The 16,108-nt window shown below is 38.4% G+C and overlaps 1 protein-coding gene across 3 annotated transcripts in view; it reads left to right on the top strand.

Moving 5' to 3' along the window:
• fmn2a (formin 2a) overlaps window positions 1-16,108 on the top strand; it is a 40,790-nt gene that overhangs the window by 14,226 nt on the left and 10,456 nt on the right. For all 3 annotated transcript variants that reach the window (XM_080287575.1, XM_080287574.1, XM_026189930.2), the window contains exons 7-13: window positions 3,402-3,489; window positions 8,294-8,355; window positions 13,034-13,125; window positions 13,217-13,346; window positions 13,446-13,592; window positions 14,194-14,253; window positions 14,926-15,046. In XM_080287575.1, the coding sequence (XP_080143701.1) occupies window positions 3,402-3,489; window positions 8,294-8,355; window positions 13,034-13,125; window positions 13,217-13,346; window positions 13,446-13,592; window positions 14,194-14,253; window positions 14,926-15,046 (700 nt within the window). The remainder of the gene's footprint in view (window positions 1-3,401; window positions 3,490-8,293; window positions 8,356-13,033; window positions 13,126-13,216; window positions 13,347-13,445; window positions 13,593-14,193; window positions 14,254-14,925; window positions 15,047-16,108) is intronic.

The following is a 16,108-nucleotide window of genomic DNA, read 5'->3' as shown; positions in this document are numbered from 1 at the left end:
CCTACTGGTTCAGTTATTTGCATCCCCCTGTGTGCTGTGAGTGCAACTATTTTGCTGATGAGAGGGGACAAGCATCCTCCTCAGGACTACCACTAGAGAGCAGCTTTGACGTCAGTACTCTTCTGCTGGCATAAGTATTACAGTAGATGGGAAGATTTACTGCTATTACACAGTGTCAACTGTTAACCTTTGTACCTGCAGAGAGGTTTCAGAGGGAGCAGCCTTGCTTCTGACCTTTTTATATGATGTACTAGAGATATGGAGTGAAAGTTATGAATATGAATTATAGTATGTGGTTTACATCTGTTTAAGACTGAAGATGATGAACTGCATGTTTCCAATGCTCTGTTTTTCATCTTAAGAGATTTGAAGTCTAGGGTAGAGAAAATAAAAATATATATAAATTATTGATATATGACATTTATGAAAAAAGTGTTTATCTTATTAACATTTAACAACCAAAACTATTTTGTTTTGTTAACAAGAGATCAACTCCAAGATTTTTTTTATTTAAAAAAGTTAAACGTCGTTAGAAACCTATCTTTATTTAAACATTATGATACACGCTGAGGCGTTTATGCTTCTGTAAGTTAACTTTTAGAGCAGCATTACCTTCCAAACAACTGGTATGTGACCCTACCCCGACCTCTATTTTGGTCAGTATCATAGATACTTCTATGGGCATCTTTTCTCATTTCTCACACACTAAGCTCTGGGACCCTCCGACACACACACACACACACACACACACACACACACACACACACACACACACACACACACACACACACACACTTCACCCTCATAAATCTCCACTGGCTCCTGGTCAAGTCACGCATTACTTATAAGATCCATCTTCTCACTTACAAATCCCTCAACTCTTTGGCCCCTCAGTACCTGTCTGACTTGCTGCAACAATACACACGGTCTCTAATGCTACGGTCCTCAGCCACGGGTCCACTTTCTGTCCCCCACATCAACCTAGGTACATTTTGGAAAAGAGGCTTCACTTTGGCAGCCCTCATCCTCTTTAACTTTCTCCAATCTGAGCTTCACAATGCCCCATCACTGGAGTCTTTTAAGAATTTATCAAAACTCACTTCTTTTAACAAAGCCCTCCACCTTTAGCCTTTTGTCTATTTTTATACTTTGCATCCTAGGGTTTCTTGAAAAGGACTATACAAAGTTGATATTATTGTTATTATTATTATTATTATCATTTATATTTGAGAACGATGAGAAGTTTAAAAGCAACATTTTCCATTATTTCTTGGAGGAAAGAATTGGGCTGGAGTTATGTTCTCAGTGCTGATTTTTAAAAATAGATATTTATTTATTTATTTATTTGTTTTATTTTATTATTATTATTTTTTTGTTGGTCACCAGAAAATCTTGAGCTTTGAGTATCAAGATTACTTTTTTATTTAATATAATAATTGTAAGATAGGAAATTGGTGACCACATCATCTGCCATTGGCAATCTCCCTTCTAATAAAATATATTTTAAAAAATGGTGATGTAGACACACTAATCCAGCACCATCATAGCTCTTTTATCTGACTGTATTGTTTGAGCTGCTAAATCAGTAGCCAAACTAATAACACTAGCGTTCATCTGTCTTGTTTACTTCACACATCATTGCTTTCCTTATTTTAGCAATAGAAATTGTGGTGTTTCCTTTATTATTTTTCATTAAAAGTACCAAACTTGAGAGCTTTATTCGTAACACATTTTCAGCTCTAAGCACACCGTGACTGTTGTATGAGAAGTTAATTAAATGGTACATTCTTTTTACATGAATTTAATCTTTGATCACAGAAACAAAACTGGGTACGCCTATGAATTCCAATTGGGTTTATTGCATGAAAATGATGATAAAACAACAGAACACCAGAGCTTTCTTTATTTTGTATACTTGGGGTGTGTGCATCTGCATACTTGCATCAATAGTCCTTGATGCAAGTATGCAGAATTGCCAGAGGGGTTCAAGTTGTAAGATGGAGTAGGTTAGCAGAAGATCAGCGAGCAAATTAATGTCGGTCAAAACACAGGTGCAACACTAATCAGAGCCGCCACAATGCTCTTGATATCATCTACAGGTGATTGCTTCTTACATGGGTTATTAATGGTATCAGAGTCTGAGGACTCTGATTAGATGTTGAAAGCATCATATCTGATTAATATTTCAGTTTATTAAGTATACCTAATATACCAAATATACCTGAGGCTCTGTTGTATATTTCAGCATATAAGGCTTTACTGATGACTTATTCACTGCAATGACGCTGTTACCTTACACTAAAATATCACAGACTTACTGTGAAAGTCACTCAGCATCATATCTCGATCGGCATGTTTCTCAAAGCTGTGGTTGGGCTGGGGAACACAGACAGTTGGGGCTTGGTGATATAACTTCCTGTGTGTTTAAGAGGTCTGTGGTCTGTGTGATCTGGTTTAGATGGAAGCATTCTGTCTGGATCACAGTAGGCTACGGGTTTCCTGTCCTGTCCCTTCACCACTTTGCAACCCAGTGCACACTTCTGCTTACTCAGGAGAGCTGTGGCTTATAATGGTCCCCTTGGATGCAGTTTTTATGCGTAATAACAACACTGGCTTGATATTTAACTCCTGACTGTTTGTCGGAGGCAGACTATTATTAAACTGTTAACGTTTGCAGCTTTTGGAGCAGTTTTAATCTCCATGGCATTGTGCAGATAATACTTTCTAAACTTTACCTTTTAGCCCCCTTAAAAAATGTGTAATTTAAACAAAAAGTCAGTTTTCTGTTTCATCAGTTGCACTACTTGAGTCAGAATAATAAGCCTTTTGTGTTTTTACTGATCTGTAAGGTTTTGATTGTGTAACTGGATGACAGTGTATGTGGAGACTTGAAAAAAAATCTGTCAACACAATGTAACTCCATAGCTATAATTTTCTCAGTGTGTGCTGATCAATAATGATGAAGTTTTCCTCCCACAGAAGGAAAATGATAGAGAACAGATTATTTCTATTAAAATATTGTCTTTGTAATTCAAAAGCCCTTTATTAGTATATAGTTTTAACAAATAATATATATTTATACAATATACATGAACTGTGCACGTCTCTCACTGTCCCTCAGGTTGACATGTTAATATTATAGACAGCAAGATTTACCTTCTAGTGTTTTTGAAAGGTCGTTAATCATCTTCAAGCCTAATTATGGCGTTTAGCTCATTTCAAATTGACCCCTATGGTTAAATTAAAATCTACATATTACATTGCAGGAGGATCTTTCTCTCCACCTCACCTGTCAAACAGAAACCACCGTTCTGTTATGTTCTGTTTGTAATGAAGTTTATGGTTAATGAGCCTGTACGATGTTAAGATTTTTTTTTTCTCTTCATGTCATTATCTTCTAGGTGGTGAAGCTCTTAAGCAACAAGCGTTCACAGGCTGTAGGTATCCTCATGTCTAGCATTCATCTTGATATGAAGGACATAGAGAATGGTAAGTCTTGTCACATGTTCATGACGAGTGCTTTAGCTGGTATAGAGGTGTAGCACTTTTGTTATCATCTGTCACAAAGTTTCTTCAGATGGCAAAACTGTGAAAGCAATTTATTGTGTCTCAACAATGAAGAATATGTAGCAGTTTCTGAAAAGGTGGTACTGCTAACATTTTCCAAAACATACACAGTTGCACATTCGGTGTGCCGCTGTTTTGCGCATATGAAGGCATGCTATTGATCTTTTTAATAGCCATGGTCTGTTTTACTCCAGGGATGGGAAATCTCATTCATTTGCCTGTCATTCAGTCATTTAATTCACAACTTAATTTTAGCTGACACTTTTTAAATTAGCTGGTATCTTGTGCAGGTTAATTCCATGGATTTTGGTGATGTCTTGACTTTTGCTGTAGTTCTATTTTTAACGTCTGTGATTTTGGGTGACGTGGCTAAACAACTTTTATTAAATTTGATACATTCACTACACAGTAAGTACTGGGTCGGACACTCTTTTGCTTTCAGGACTGCCTTAATTCTTTGTGGCATAGATTCAACTAGGTGCTGGAAACACTCCTTAGAGATTTTGGTCCATTTTGATAAGATGGCACTACACAATGATGTGACTCTCTCGTTCCACAACATCCCAGAAGTACTCTATTGGATTCAAAGCTGGTTACTCAGGATGCTATTTAAGTACAGCGAGATCGCTTTTATGTTCAAGAAGCCATTTTTAGGTGATTTGAGCGTTAGAGCACATTATCTTGATGAAAGTAACCAGGAGAAGATGGGTACACTATGGTCATAAAGGAGTGGACATGCTTAGCAACAAAGTAGGTTGTAGCATTTAAATCATGTGCACTGGGTACTAAGAGGCCCCGTGTGTCTGAAAAAAACATCCTCCAGAGCATTACACCACCAATAACAAGCTGAATTGTTAACACAAGGCAGGATGGATCCATGTTTTCACGTTTTTTTTTATGACAAATTTTGACCATACTCATCACGAGACGATCTTTTTTTCCCCCAATTTTGGTGAGCCTATGCAAAATGTAGGTTCAGTTTCCTGTTCTTAGTTGAATGGTACCCTGTGTGGTTTCTGGTTCTGTAGTCCATCTGCTTCAAGGTTCAGCATGGTCAGAATGTAGAGATGCTTTTGCTTTCTGATACTAGTATCTAGCATACTAGTATCTTCTAGGTAACTGAGACTTGACACAACTTCATAATTCCCTGCAATTTTACAGATGGTTGTACGTGTAGAATCCCAGTATATCAGCAATTTCTGAAATACTAAGACCACTCCATCTGGTAACAACAATGATACCATATTAAATCACCTTTCTTCCCAATTCTGATGCGTGATTTGTACTTCAGCGAGCTATCTTGACCACGCCTACATGTATAAATGCACATGAGTTGCTGCCATGTGTTTGGCTCATTAGACAACTACATTAACGAGCAGTTGTAAAAGTTGCCAGTGAAACATTTTTGAACCTCATTCTTCTGACAACATCAAACCAGAATTATAAAACATCCACTACTTCTGATCATGACCAGATACTTTTATAACCCATCAGGTTGTGTCTTTGTGTTAATTGGCAAATGTTAGTATGGTAAGGATCTAGTCAACATGCTATTTGTCTCTGTTTTTATTATACAGCACATTTAAAAAAAACAAAAACAAAAAAAAAACAACAGGAGCGTACCCCATGTAATTTCTAGTGAAAACAGATTAATGAATGAAAGTAAAATACTGCATAGCATATAACTTTTGTTTTTACATAAAAACTACTGTGGGGGTTAAACACCTGTTAAGAAATTGTTTAAAGAAACAAGATTAAAAAGATAAACAGACAGCACAGTCAAATAAAAGTAATAAAATCAAAGTAAAAATAATAAGAAATGTGGTAAACTTTTCACCTGCTGAACATTATTGTGTTTGTAGTGTTGTAAATACTACTTGCTGATATTGGCTTTGAGCTTAAAACACCACTGTGCCTGAGAGCAGCCAGAGATGCTTTTATTTATGTGCCACGAGGATGGTTCCTTCCTCTGTTTGAAGGTAGTACACAGTCATCCCCAGGTGTGTTGGGAAGATGCTAACTTCCAAACAAAAGTGAATTTCTATCAAAAGCGTACAAAAGCAGCATTTTGATACCATATCATCTCTAAAAAAGAAATTATTCTGCACACTGAACATAAGCAAACCCCATTGTATAGATCTTTTCTCTTTTTTAGTCTGCCGTGAAGTTAGAATGTTATTGGATTTGTTTTTACCAAAGCTATTCCAGTGTTTGGTGTTATCACAAGTTATACTGCTGAAAGGCATCTCTCTTCTCATCTGTTTCTTTTCTCTTTCATTTTGCATATTCTCTCCCCATCTAACATGCACATCGTGTTTCACAGAGACACTCTGTCGGATGAGTTGTCACCATCTTGTCTAAGCGGCTTTGTTAAAGTGAAGTCATTTTGGAGATGATGATGGCTACAGATGGTCTTCCTGTTTTAGTTACTCTCTGATTGCTCTCCAGTCTTTGCTCATCTGTGTCTAAACACTTCTCGTCATCTCCCCATCCTATTCAATCTTCTCTCAGTAAAGCATTTACGTTAGCTTCAAACCTTAACTCCTCACGAACAAGACATATGGTTAGGTTACATCAAAATAAATGTGTGCCACACAAACCAGCAATGTAGCAATAAACAGTTGCTCTCTGGGAGCGTTTTATCTGCAGCATCTTTAAAGAATCTGGTGGAACTAAATGTTGTTCTGCATTTCTGGTCTCGATGTTAGTCTTTGGTGCATCCATTTTAGGTAAGATTGGAAGGGCAAGAGAGGGCCACGCTCATCAGTACTGGTATTTATCTCCTATGTTAGGACAGTTTTGCACTACTACATAATTAGCACTGATTGGAAACTTCACTATGTCACTAGGAGATGAGAGAAAGGACATCTCAGTGATTTGGTGGACTACTTTCAAGTATTATCTACTTGTTCTGACATAACAGTGGGCCATCTTCTGTGCAGAAAGAAAATAATCCTGAATGTGTTTTTGAGCGTATATATGTGCTGTGTTATACAATGTGTTTGACTGATTTTTAGGTCTGAATAATTATAATAATTATAGCCTTAAAATACTCAATTTCCCTTAAATAACAAACCCCCAAAGTCTGTATAATAACTATGCTAATGTTTTCCCATTCCGGACATGATCTAATGTTCCCTTGTGCTATTAGAGGTTTAAGATAATTAAAGAATCAAAGGACGATTTGTTTACCAAAGAGAGATTAATTTGCCCAAACTTTGTAATTGTTCCTGTCAGTGTAGTGAATTAGTTTCGTTTCCTGTTGGTTTCGTGATTTTGGTCAATGACTAGCAAAGTCTTTGTAAATCTGAGATCTCTGACATGAAGAAAAACAACTTCTGAGTCATTGATTTAGATTGTGTCAGTTTTATGACGGCGCAATTGCTCAGTGAGAAGTCGAGACATTTTTTTGTTTTTTCCTCACAGCTGTTGTTGTTTGTTTTCAGACTTGGCCCACACTCTGCATTTTTCATAGGACACTTCCGTGCACTGTCGGCGTTCCTGAGAAGTTTTAGACCACCAGCCTCCGTCAGAGATGGCGGTTACCGGCGCCATGTTTGGGTCAAATGTGATAGTCAGGATAGACCTGGGCAGATGGGTCTGGATTTCAGTTAGAAGAGGTCCTGTGTCACCGTGACGATATGGTTTTCTCCTAAAAAAAAAACAGTCTCCAGTCAAATAAGCCAGCCAGACTGGTTTGGATAGTAATGAAAACCAAATGGTTAAAAGAAACGAGTGGGAGAAATGGAAAAGGGCAGTTTCTTTGTGGCGGGTTTGGAAGAAACAGTGTGTGAAGAGGTCAGGAAGTGACAGCGAAGAACTAAAAAAAAAAAGGAGTTGATTTGCACTTGTAGAAGAAGAGTGACGAGATTAAAAAGGCAACAGAACTGCCTACAGAGAGAAAGTGATATCAGACTATTTCCACATGCTTGACCATCCTTTAGTTTTATATTTGTTATCATTTTCTTTGATCTTATTTTTCAGCTGTGCTGTAAAAGCCTTAAAACATCCTTCTGTATTCATTATCTAAGCAAACTCTCTGATTCAAAGTTGCTTTAGCCTCTGTGACCCTAGCCTTCACCCCTGTACCTCAGCAGCAATCAACAGATCAAAATATTGTGAGTGATTTTGGGCCCCTGCAGCATGGTGAAATACACATATAGGTGTCAAGCACTGCACTGGGTGATTGTGCGTACAGCAACACCTCAGCCTCAACACCACAGACCCCCGGGCTCTGTTTGTCTTTAAACATTTACTTTCAAAGGATTAATGCTCGAGGGCGCCAGGTCCTCGCGCCGAGACAAAAAGGCGACACCAGGAATTCAAACACAGGAGTTCAAACACAGATCTTTGTACCTTTGACAGGTTTCTAAGACCTCCATATTTATGTTTTAGTTTATGGCTCCTTGCATGCTATCGTCATGAGAACTGATAACTGTGCAGCTTAAAGCATACGACGTGTCACTTTTTGTGGGCATGAGATCATTTTTGTCCTTGTTTCATGGCACCTTCAGCCCCGGCAGGAAATGGTATTCTACCTTTGTTTGTAGTTGTTGTTTCAAAAAAAGAACCACTGTATAAACTAGAGATTATGAAATTGTCGGTCTGTTTGTGTTGGTTTGATTTCTGACTTGTTAATGGTGTTCATTCAAGGTAAAAGAATGTCATGACATGCTTTAGTGTTAACATTAACATTAACCATGTCACCCTCTCTTTCCATCCACAGCCGTTCTAAATATGGACAATACTGTTGTTGATCTGGAGACTCTGCAAGCCCTCTATGAAAATGTGAGTATAACAACAAAGACTTTGGAATCAAAGCTATTTTATATGGTCACAAAAATAATATAATAACATTTTTCTTTGCAAATGTTTTTACTTTAAAGGAAGGATGATAAAGGATCATGCGGACAGTGGTTTTCAATGAGTCAATAGACTAGTGAAAAGGCAATTTCCCAAGCTGAAATACATTTGGGAACTTTCCTGCCAATCCAGAATCGCATAAATACACAATGTTGAGCAACCAGCCCAGGAAAATTATACAAAGCAACTCCACCGACAGCTCAGGCTGATGTTGATGGCAGCATTCGCACAGGGAAAACCTTGATCTTTTTTCTTTTCCTGTGTGGTTTGCAGTAAAAGTATGAGTTTGGAACAGCTTGCTAGTGACAAATAGAATGATTTATTGTTGCACATTTCATGCCATATATCAATAACAAGCAATCATTCCATTATAGAATGAAACCCAAGAAGACTCATAAAGCAGTGATATCAACAAAATGGCAAAAAAGAAATCATCACATGTTAGTGTTGTTTTATTTTTCACTTGACTGAGGGTAAACCACAAAACACCAAATGTCATTCATCAAAATATATCTTTCCAACATTATCAAAGGCTGAACTTTTGTTTAAATTGTAGGGGTGAAAAAAAATCTGTAATTACATTATTGTGTAGCAACATTTCACAGATGCCACTTTACTGCGAACGTATTTCTCTATCTAAGTCTTATTCCATGTTCCACTTGAAAGGGGTGAACTGAGGAAATGTGCATTAGATACTAAAACAAACAGGCAAGCCACAAACTGTACTGGTATGTGTGCTGTTTGGCGACAGCGTCAGTCATGTGTAGGTCTGTCTGCTGCCCTGGAAGGGAACCAAAGCTTTTACGTAGTAAACATGTTTTCTACACTCTGGATCTGATTGACTCAACTTTTGTAATGCCCATGTGCAAAGGAAATGATAGTTGAGAAACTCCAGGATTTGTGTCAGAGCTTCGATGTGGTTTTAAAAAAGGGCCGACTACAGTGAGCTTTGCCAAGGTAAATCATATAATATTAGCAAAGAATTACAGAACTGTCATCAGTACTTCCCAATATGTCTCCATTTTGGCTGTGAAGACTTCCATTTATAGAGTAAATACATATTCATCAAGCTCGTCTGATAGGAAATCTCCCCAGCCCCAGTAGAAATGGTTCAGGGACCATTCGAAGTCGGGTCAGTAAATAATAGAACATGAAAATGAGTATGTTTTCCACATTTCAACTGTGATACATTTTTAAGATGCTGTGAAATTCCTGTGAATTACTTTTTGGCACAACTACACAGGAGAGGCCTAGACCTTTGGCTGCCAGAGGCATATTAATAATGTTGATCATGGGAATGAGACTGTGGCTTGAGACAAGCTGTAGTTATGAACCAATGTGTCATAACTCAGGATCAAAAGTCTTCTAACCTCTCCAGTCACCCCAAGACTTCAAGCCCTCTCCCTCTGCTTCTCCCCCTTATGGCCTAAGGCTATGTTATTGAGTCGCAGAGCCAAATTGTTTCTCTTTTGTATTGCGAGACTCCATCCTGTCTGTGGGTCTCCAGCCCCCTAAACCACAGTTGGCAGCACAGTCAGCCTGTCTTTAGGAATGTGAGGGGCTTCTAATGGTTACACCCTCACTCACTGTGCTAGGAGCTAGATCAGCCTTCTCTGCCTCACTCTCTGTTTCTCTCACCCACACAAACATGCTCACAAACAAACATGTTGACCCACACAAATTTGCACGTAGTGTACAGTATGAGGATAAAGACAGATGCACACAGAGTCGCTTAGTCTATGAGCTCCAGATTATAGCCACTCCTGTTCTTTGAACAAAAAGCCAGTGTCATTAAAGGGGTCACAGTGATAGCGGGACACTGCTCCCTACCCTCTAATATCAAGCCATAATCTGGCCCCAGACTAGTTGTCTCAAGTTCAGACTTCTTTCAGCTGGTAGTAGATAACAGAGAGGTCAGTGAGTCAGACTCTCCTAAACTTTTAAACAAGATATGATCACCTCAAACCCCATTTTGCATGGTATTGCTCTGAAAAAAGACTAGATATAGTTTACATATCATTACACAATGTAACTTGTCATTTGGGGTCGATTATTTGGCAGCTCAAGGTACAAAGTATCTCATAAATGTAGTTTCATTGAAAACTGAGTGACATAAATAGTGATTAAGGCCTGTCTGGCTCTGTTTAGCCCTGTACTAGAAACTTGCGTAATGAATACCATTTGGCTACCTCTAGTATTCTGGCATCACAAATATCATCCTACTGTACTTTGCATTTGATATTCCACATGGGACTGTATTTCTCATGCTAACCACCACCACAACATGCCCTAGCAATTCAAAGATCACACGCTAATGCCTACTTGTCCCCAATTACACCAAACACTGCTGGGCTCCACTGCTGCCCTTTGAAAAGGATCTGCTTTGTGTTAAATATATTTACACTTGAAAACATCTCGAGAGAAGGCGAAGGAGAGCTTGCCCTCACCGACAGAAGGCAGCGGTGTGCAGAATACTAATCTGGCCCTTCGTGCGTTTGATGCTGGTGTTTGATGTTTTCCAAGGATCCATGCCGAGGCCAAACCCCAGAGTAGGATGGAGAGAAACAGAGGATGAGGCCAGATTGCTGAGACTCAGACTTTGGGGGTCTAAGGGCTCTGGAGGGACTAAGAGAGAGTTTACATTTTCTTCCTGGAGATGGTTTTATTGTTTTGCCCCTCTGCGTCAGACACATTAAGCTCTATTGTCTTTGCCTCTTGTGAAACGAAGGGGCATTTTTGGCTTGCTTTTTTTTTAAACCACCTTGTATAAAACTGTGGTCCAGAGCCTGGCAGCAGGATAATAGTCAGGAATGTAGTCTGGCTGAAGGCAATACTTTTAGCATTTGTGAAACCTATACTGTATAGGCTGGCATATGGTTGAGTTTATGTACAAAACATAATTTGAGAATTCTTTTACACTTGAGATAAAGCTTCCAGACATCAAAAGGGAAGAAAATTAGGGCGGGTAGGGGGTTGTGAACGGCCTAAGACACGCAAATAAAGACTTCAATCCAACTGAAATGTTGCAGGGTTTGAAGTGCAAGAAAACCTCTAAACACCTTGCAACATATTTTTTCATGGATGAGCATTCAAAAGTTTCAGTGAGCTGATATCGGAGACAAATGGGGGGGGGAATGAAAAAACACCAGTACAATTATTTTTGCAAAACTCTACACTCTACGTCTAAGAAGCATCTATTGATATTTTTGTTCAAAAATCATTCAACATTCACATGCTGTTTTGGGAACATGTCCAAGTATAACTCCTTCTAATGTGTATTTTTTCAGCTATTACAAAAAGGCTCACTATTTCCAAGGGATGGACTTTAATTTGAATGTATGTTTTCACCACTTTGGAGTGCTGGGTGTGACTCAGAGGATAAAAGTGATTCAAGTAATATCCAAACAAATTCTTTTATAAAGCACTTAATACTGTTTCCTGTGCTGTCAGTGTCCCACCCATTTCTCTTACAGATGTGGTTTTTCACAGATTTTCTTCTTTAGTATTTTTCTTTAAATTTTGGTTTCCTGACTGTGACACCGCTACCCTTGATCCTTACCAAAATAAAGGAAATACATACACAGATATGTTTCAGCAATATCCATGCATGTTCTCTTGTAATCAAGCTGTGCAAAAGTCTTGAGTCGACCCTCATTTGTTTATATTTTCCTTCCAGTGAGCCACTTTAAAAACAAACAAACAAAATAACAACAACTAACGGCTTAGACAAAAACTAATTGTTCTCACTTCTTTAGTTGAATCTACAGTAATGCCAATGTTAACACAGTTTGAAACCAGCATTTCTAAAAATTTTCTACCAACAACTTGATTCACAAAGTAGTATTAGCTTACAAATTTAAAAGTTCAGGACACAAAAGTGGCAGGTCTAAAGAAACAGGCCTGAAAAAAAAAAACTCTAGAGCAGATAAACTTCATCTGAAAGTCATCTAATTAAGAAACAGTCAAAATAAATATTTGCCAAAGACTTGACACAGGATCTGAGAAACTGATCTGGAACTTCAGTTGATGCATCTACTTTTCTGAAGCCTCATCAGAAATGGTCTCAGTCTGGTTGTCAAGAAGCCATTCTTAGGAAAGAGAAACAGGGAGAAAAGGCTGAGGTATGCAAACTGCACAAGAGCTGACAACAGGTCTCATGGAGTGATGAATCAAAATTGAAAATTTTGGTTAAAATCATCAAAATGTTTGAATAAGGTCAGGAGAGTACAACACTGAAGAAAACATGGTGCTGTCATGGTTTAGGGCTGCATTACAGCTAGCACTGTTGAAGATCTTGTCAAAATTTATGAAATTATGAACACTGATAATTACCCTCAGATTTTGATCCATCATACAATGCCATCTGGAAAGCATGTGATTGACAACAGCTTCAATTTTCAGCAATGACAATGATCCTAAAGATGGTGCCAGTGCATTTTCCTGTCACAGTATCAAGAAATGAGTGATGACTCGAGGCTTTTGTAGAGGCACTTTGTGTTTTGGCTAGCTTAGTTTAGGTTTAAGTAAAATAAAATAACCTTTTGTCAGCGTCATAACTGTAACCAATTTCTATTTCAACTTAATGTGTACTTTCTTTTGACAGAGAGCTCAAGATGATGAGATGGACAGCATTAAAAAGCACATTAAATCTGCCAAAGGCAAGGAAGATGCCAAACCACTAGACAAGCCAGAACAGTAAGAACTAAATACACCCTCTAAACTAAAACTGTTCAATGTCTTGCTATTAAATATATGGTTTAAGTTGACTGGTCTTGTCCTTTGTCAGGTTTCTGTTCCAGCTATCACAAATCTCCAATTTCTCAGAAAGGGTGTTCTGCATCCTTTTTCAGTCAACCTTCCATGAATGTATCACTTCAATCCTCCGCAAAATTGAAATCCTTCAGAAAGTGTGCAAGGTGAGCCACTGGCCTTCTTCTCAGTTTGTTTTATTTCATGTCACTCGGTTTAGCCTTCATATCTTCATGTTGCGTGTCTGTGTGGTGTGTTCACCTCAGACTCTCCAGAGTAGTGAGGCCGTATTGCAGGTGCTCGGCCTGGTGCTGGCTTTTGGCAATTTTATGAACGGAGGAAATCGGTCTCGAGGGCAGGCTGACGGCTTCACCTTGGACATTCTGCCAAAACTGAAGGACGTTAAAAGCAGTGTGAGTACTGGAGTAAAAGCAAACATCACTTACTTTGCAACTGCAGATGTGTAATTCACAACAAACCTGGAAAGGACTGGATTAGAAGTGGGGGAGAAAAAAAATGTATAGAAGAGAGGTCTGTCTAGCTTTGTTTAATTCACATTATGCAGTAAAATATAAATAGGAAAATAATAGTTTTAAAATGGGACACAGGGTTTCAAAGGTATTCTCTCCAAGGGGTCAAGCCTTATGACCATAGCTGGGCAGATTTTGAGGAGAAGCAATCGTGTTTGCTCTGATTCAATATCACAGCAGACTCGGAGTGCCCTTGGCACTGCCATATAAGGACGCAATGGTTTGTGTTTTTGTAGTGGCGGACAGAGTAAGGTATCCATAAAGAACATCAAACTTTCCACCAACTCTTAAGTTATGACGGCCAGCCAAGCACAGTTGTTTTGTTGTAGTACTCTTCCAATGTCATGATTTATTCCTAACTTCTAAGGCTGCTGTCTCCATTCTTGTTTGCCTTGCACAAATTAAAACGTCCTGCTCCAAAATGATTAAATTAATAAATAAAGGGATCTTGGTTTATTTATTTGGATCTTTCTCTTTCTTTCAGGATAACTCCCAGAGTCTTTTGTCCTACATTGTTGCTTACTATTTAAGGCACTTTGATGAGGTATGTTTTGGTTCCTGTTTATTCGAATCACTTTTCTGTTTTAGTCTGATTTGCTTAGAAATCCTTCCAGAGCTCTCTTTTCATCTCCTCTCTTGCCAGAGGATACCATGGCTTATCCTTTATCAAATTATTTATTTTCCCTTTCCTCATTTACGGCAGAAACAAATCTCTCTCTACCTCTCCCTCCCTCTCTCGCTTTCCCGGGCTCTCTCTTATACTTCTCTTTCTGTCTTTCACTCTTCATCTCCCGCTCCTACTCTGCTTTGGTCTGGCTTCGTTCAAACCTGCAGTCTGTTCATTGGCACAGCATCCAAAGCAGCGCTAGTGTAAATAATTAGGTTCTCCAGATGAGATGAACTCAGTAGTGCAGCTTGCCAAAATCAACCTGCATGACATGGCTGTAGCACTCATTATGACCTGTCACTAATGCTGATGAGGAGAATTGACATGTGCTTTGTGACCCCGACTTAATGGTCATTATCTGCTGTAGTTTTAGACATCTTCTCTGGCATGTCTGAACTGCTGATAAGTACATGTCGGTCCCTCAAGACATTTATTTAAATCTTGCCTTGTGTGTAAAGTATAGAGAGGCCCTCTTCCATTTGAGAAAGATTGATTTTGACATTGCAGTGTGTGTGTTTTTGCACACGTATGTGTGTTGTCTTTAACCAGGATGCTGGCAAAGAGACATGCGTCTACCCTCTGCCTGAGCCCCTGGACCTTTTCCAGGCTTCCCAGATGAAGTTTGAGGACTTTCAAAGAGATCTCCGCAAGTTGAGGAAAGACCTTAATGGTACAGTGATAAACTTACATTCCATAGTTTTCCTTCTTGTGGGCACATCCTAAACACAGTATTTACAAAATGCTTACAAGGTTGTAAACTTGGTTGTTCTGTAATTACTGCAAGTCTTATAGCATGTTTAAAATGACACTGCATTGATATTTATGCAGCATATGATAAAAAAAAATGTATGAATTTAAGTGTTGCTTGCATAATGCAAAATAATTTTCCAGACCTGACCAGCTATGGTCATGTGTGGATTGCACAGGCCAGTCAACATTGAGATAGCATCTGTTTGTTGTACAGACAAGCTAACTGGAAGCAGATGTTACTTGTCAGATGTAGACTCATGTTGGACCTGGCGTACCTTTATTGTCGTCATGAACGAGAAAGAGAAATATAGACAGGGAAAGGTCAAGGAACTTCTACTACTGAGAGAGTCTGTTCAGGCTCTCCTGGAACTTGTCCTGGAACTCAAAAATACAAATATGAGACTATTCAGAAGATAACTGCAGCTATTCATAATCACGTTTCCAAAAAAGTTGGACCACTGTGTAAAACATAAAATAAAAACACAATGAAATGATGTGCAAGTCATTTAAATCCTGCGTTAAACTGAAAACAATAGAAAGACAAATGTTATTTTAGGAATATGTGCTCATTTTAAATTTGTTACTCGTGACATGTTTTAAGAGATGGGGTGGTGTGGGTTGTTCGACAACTAGTTGAAGAACCCACTGTTAATTAGAGTAATAACATAGCTGGCTATATAAAAGGCATACTAGTAAGTTTTTCAGATGCAAAGACATAAAGGGATTATTACTCTGTGATACACTGCATGGATAAATAGTTAAGCCATTTAGGAATTAAATTTCTTAACTTAAAAAGAACAGTAAGACTGTTTTAGGAAGACTTAAACAAGTATTGAAAAAAAGTCAGATACTCTGGCCTCACTGGATTAAATACAGCCTCAATTCTATAGTGGAAATCAGCACACCAGCTCAAAATCACTTACAAAATATATTGTCAATAAACACAGTTAACTAAAACCACCATACAAGGAAAAAACATTTT

Source organism: Astatotilapia calliptera, chromosome 13, assembly GCF_964374335.1.
Source record: "Astatotilapia calliptera chromosome 13, fAstCal68.1, whole genome shotgun sequence".
NCBI classification, from domain to species: Eukaryota; Metazoa; Chordata; class Actinopteri; order Cichliformes; family Cichlidae; genus Astatotilapia; species Astatotilapia calliptera.
This window is presented reverse-complemented; position numbering and strand designations above follow the sequence as displayed.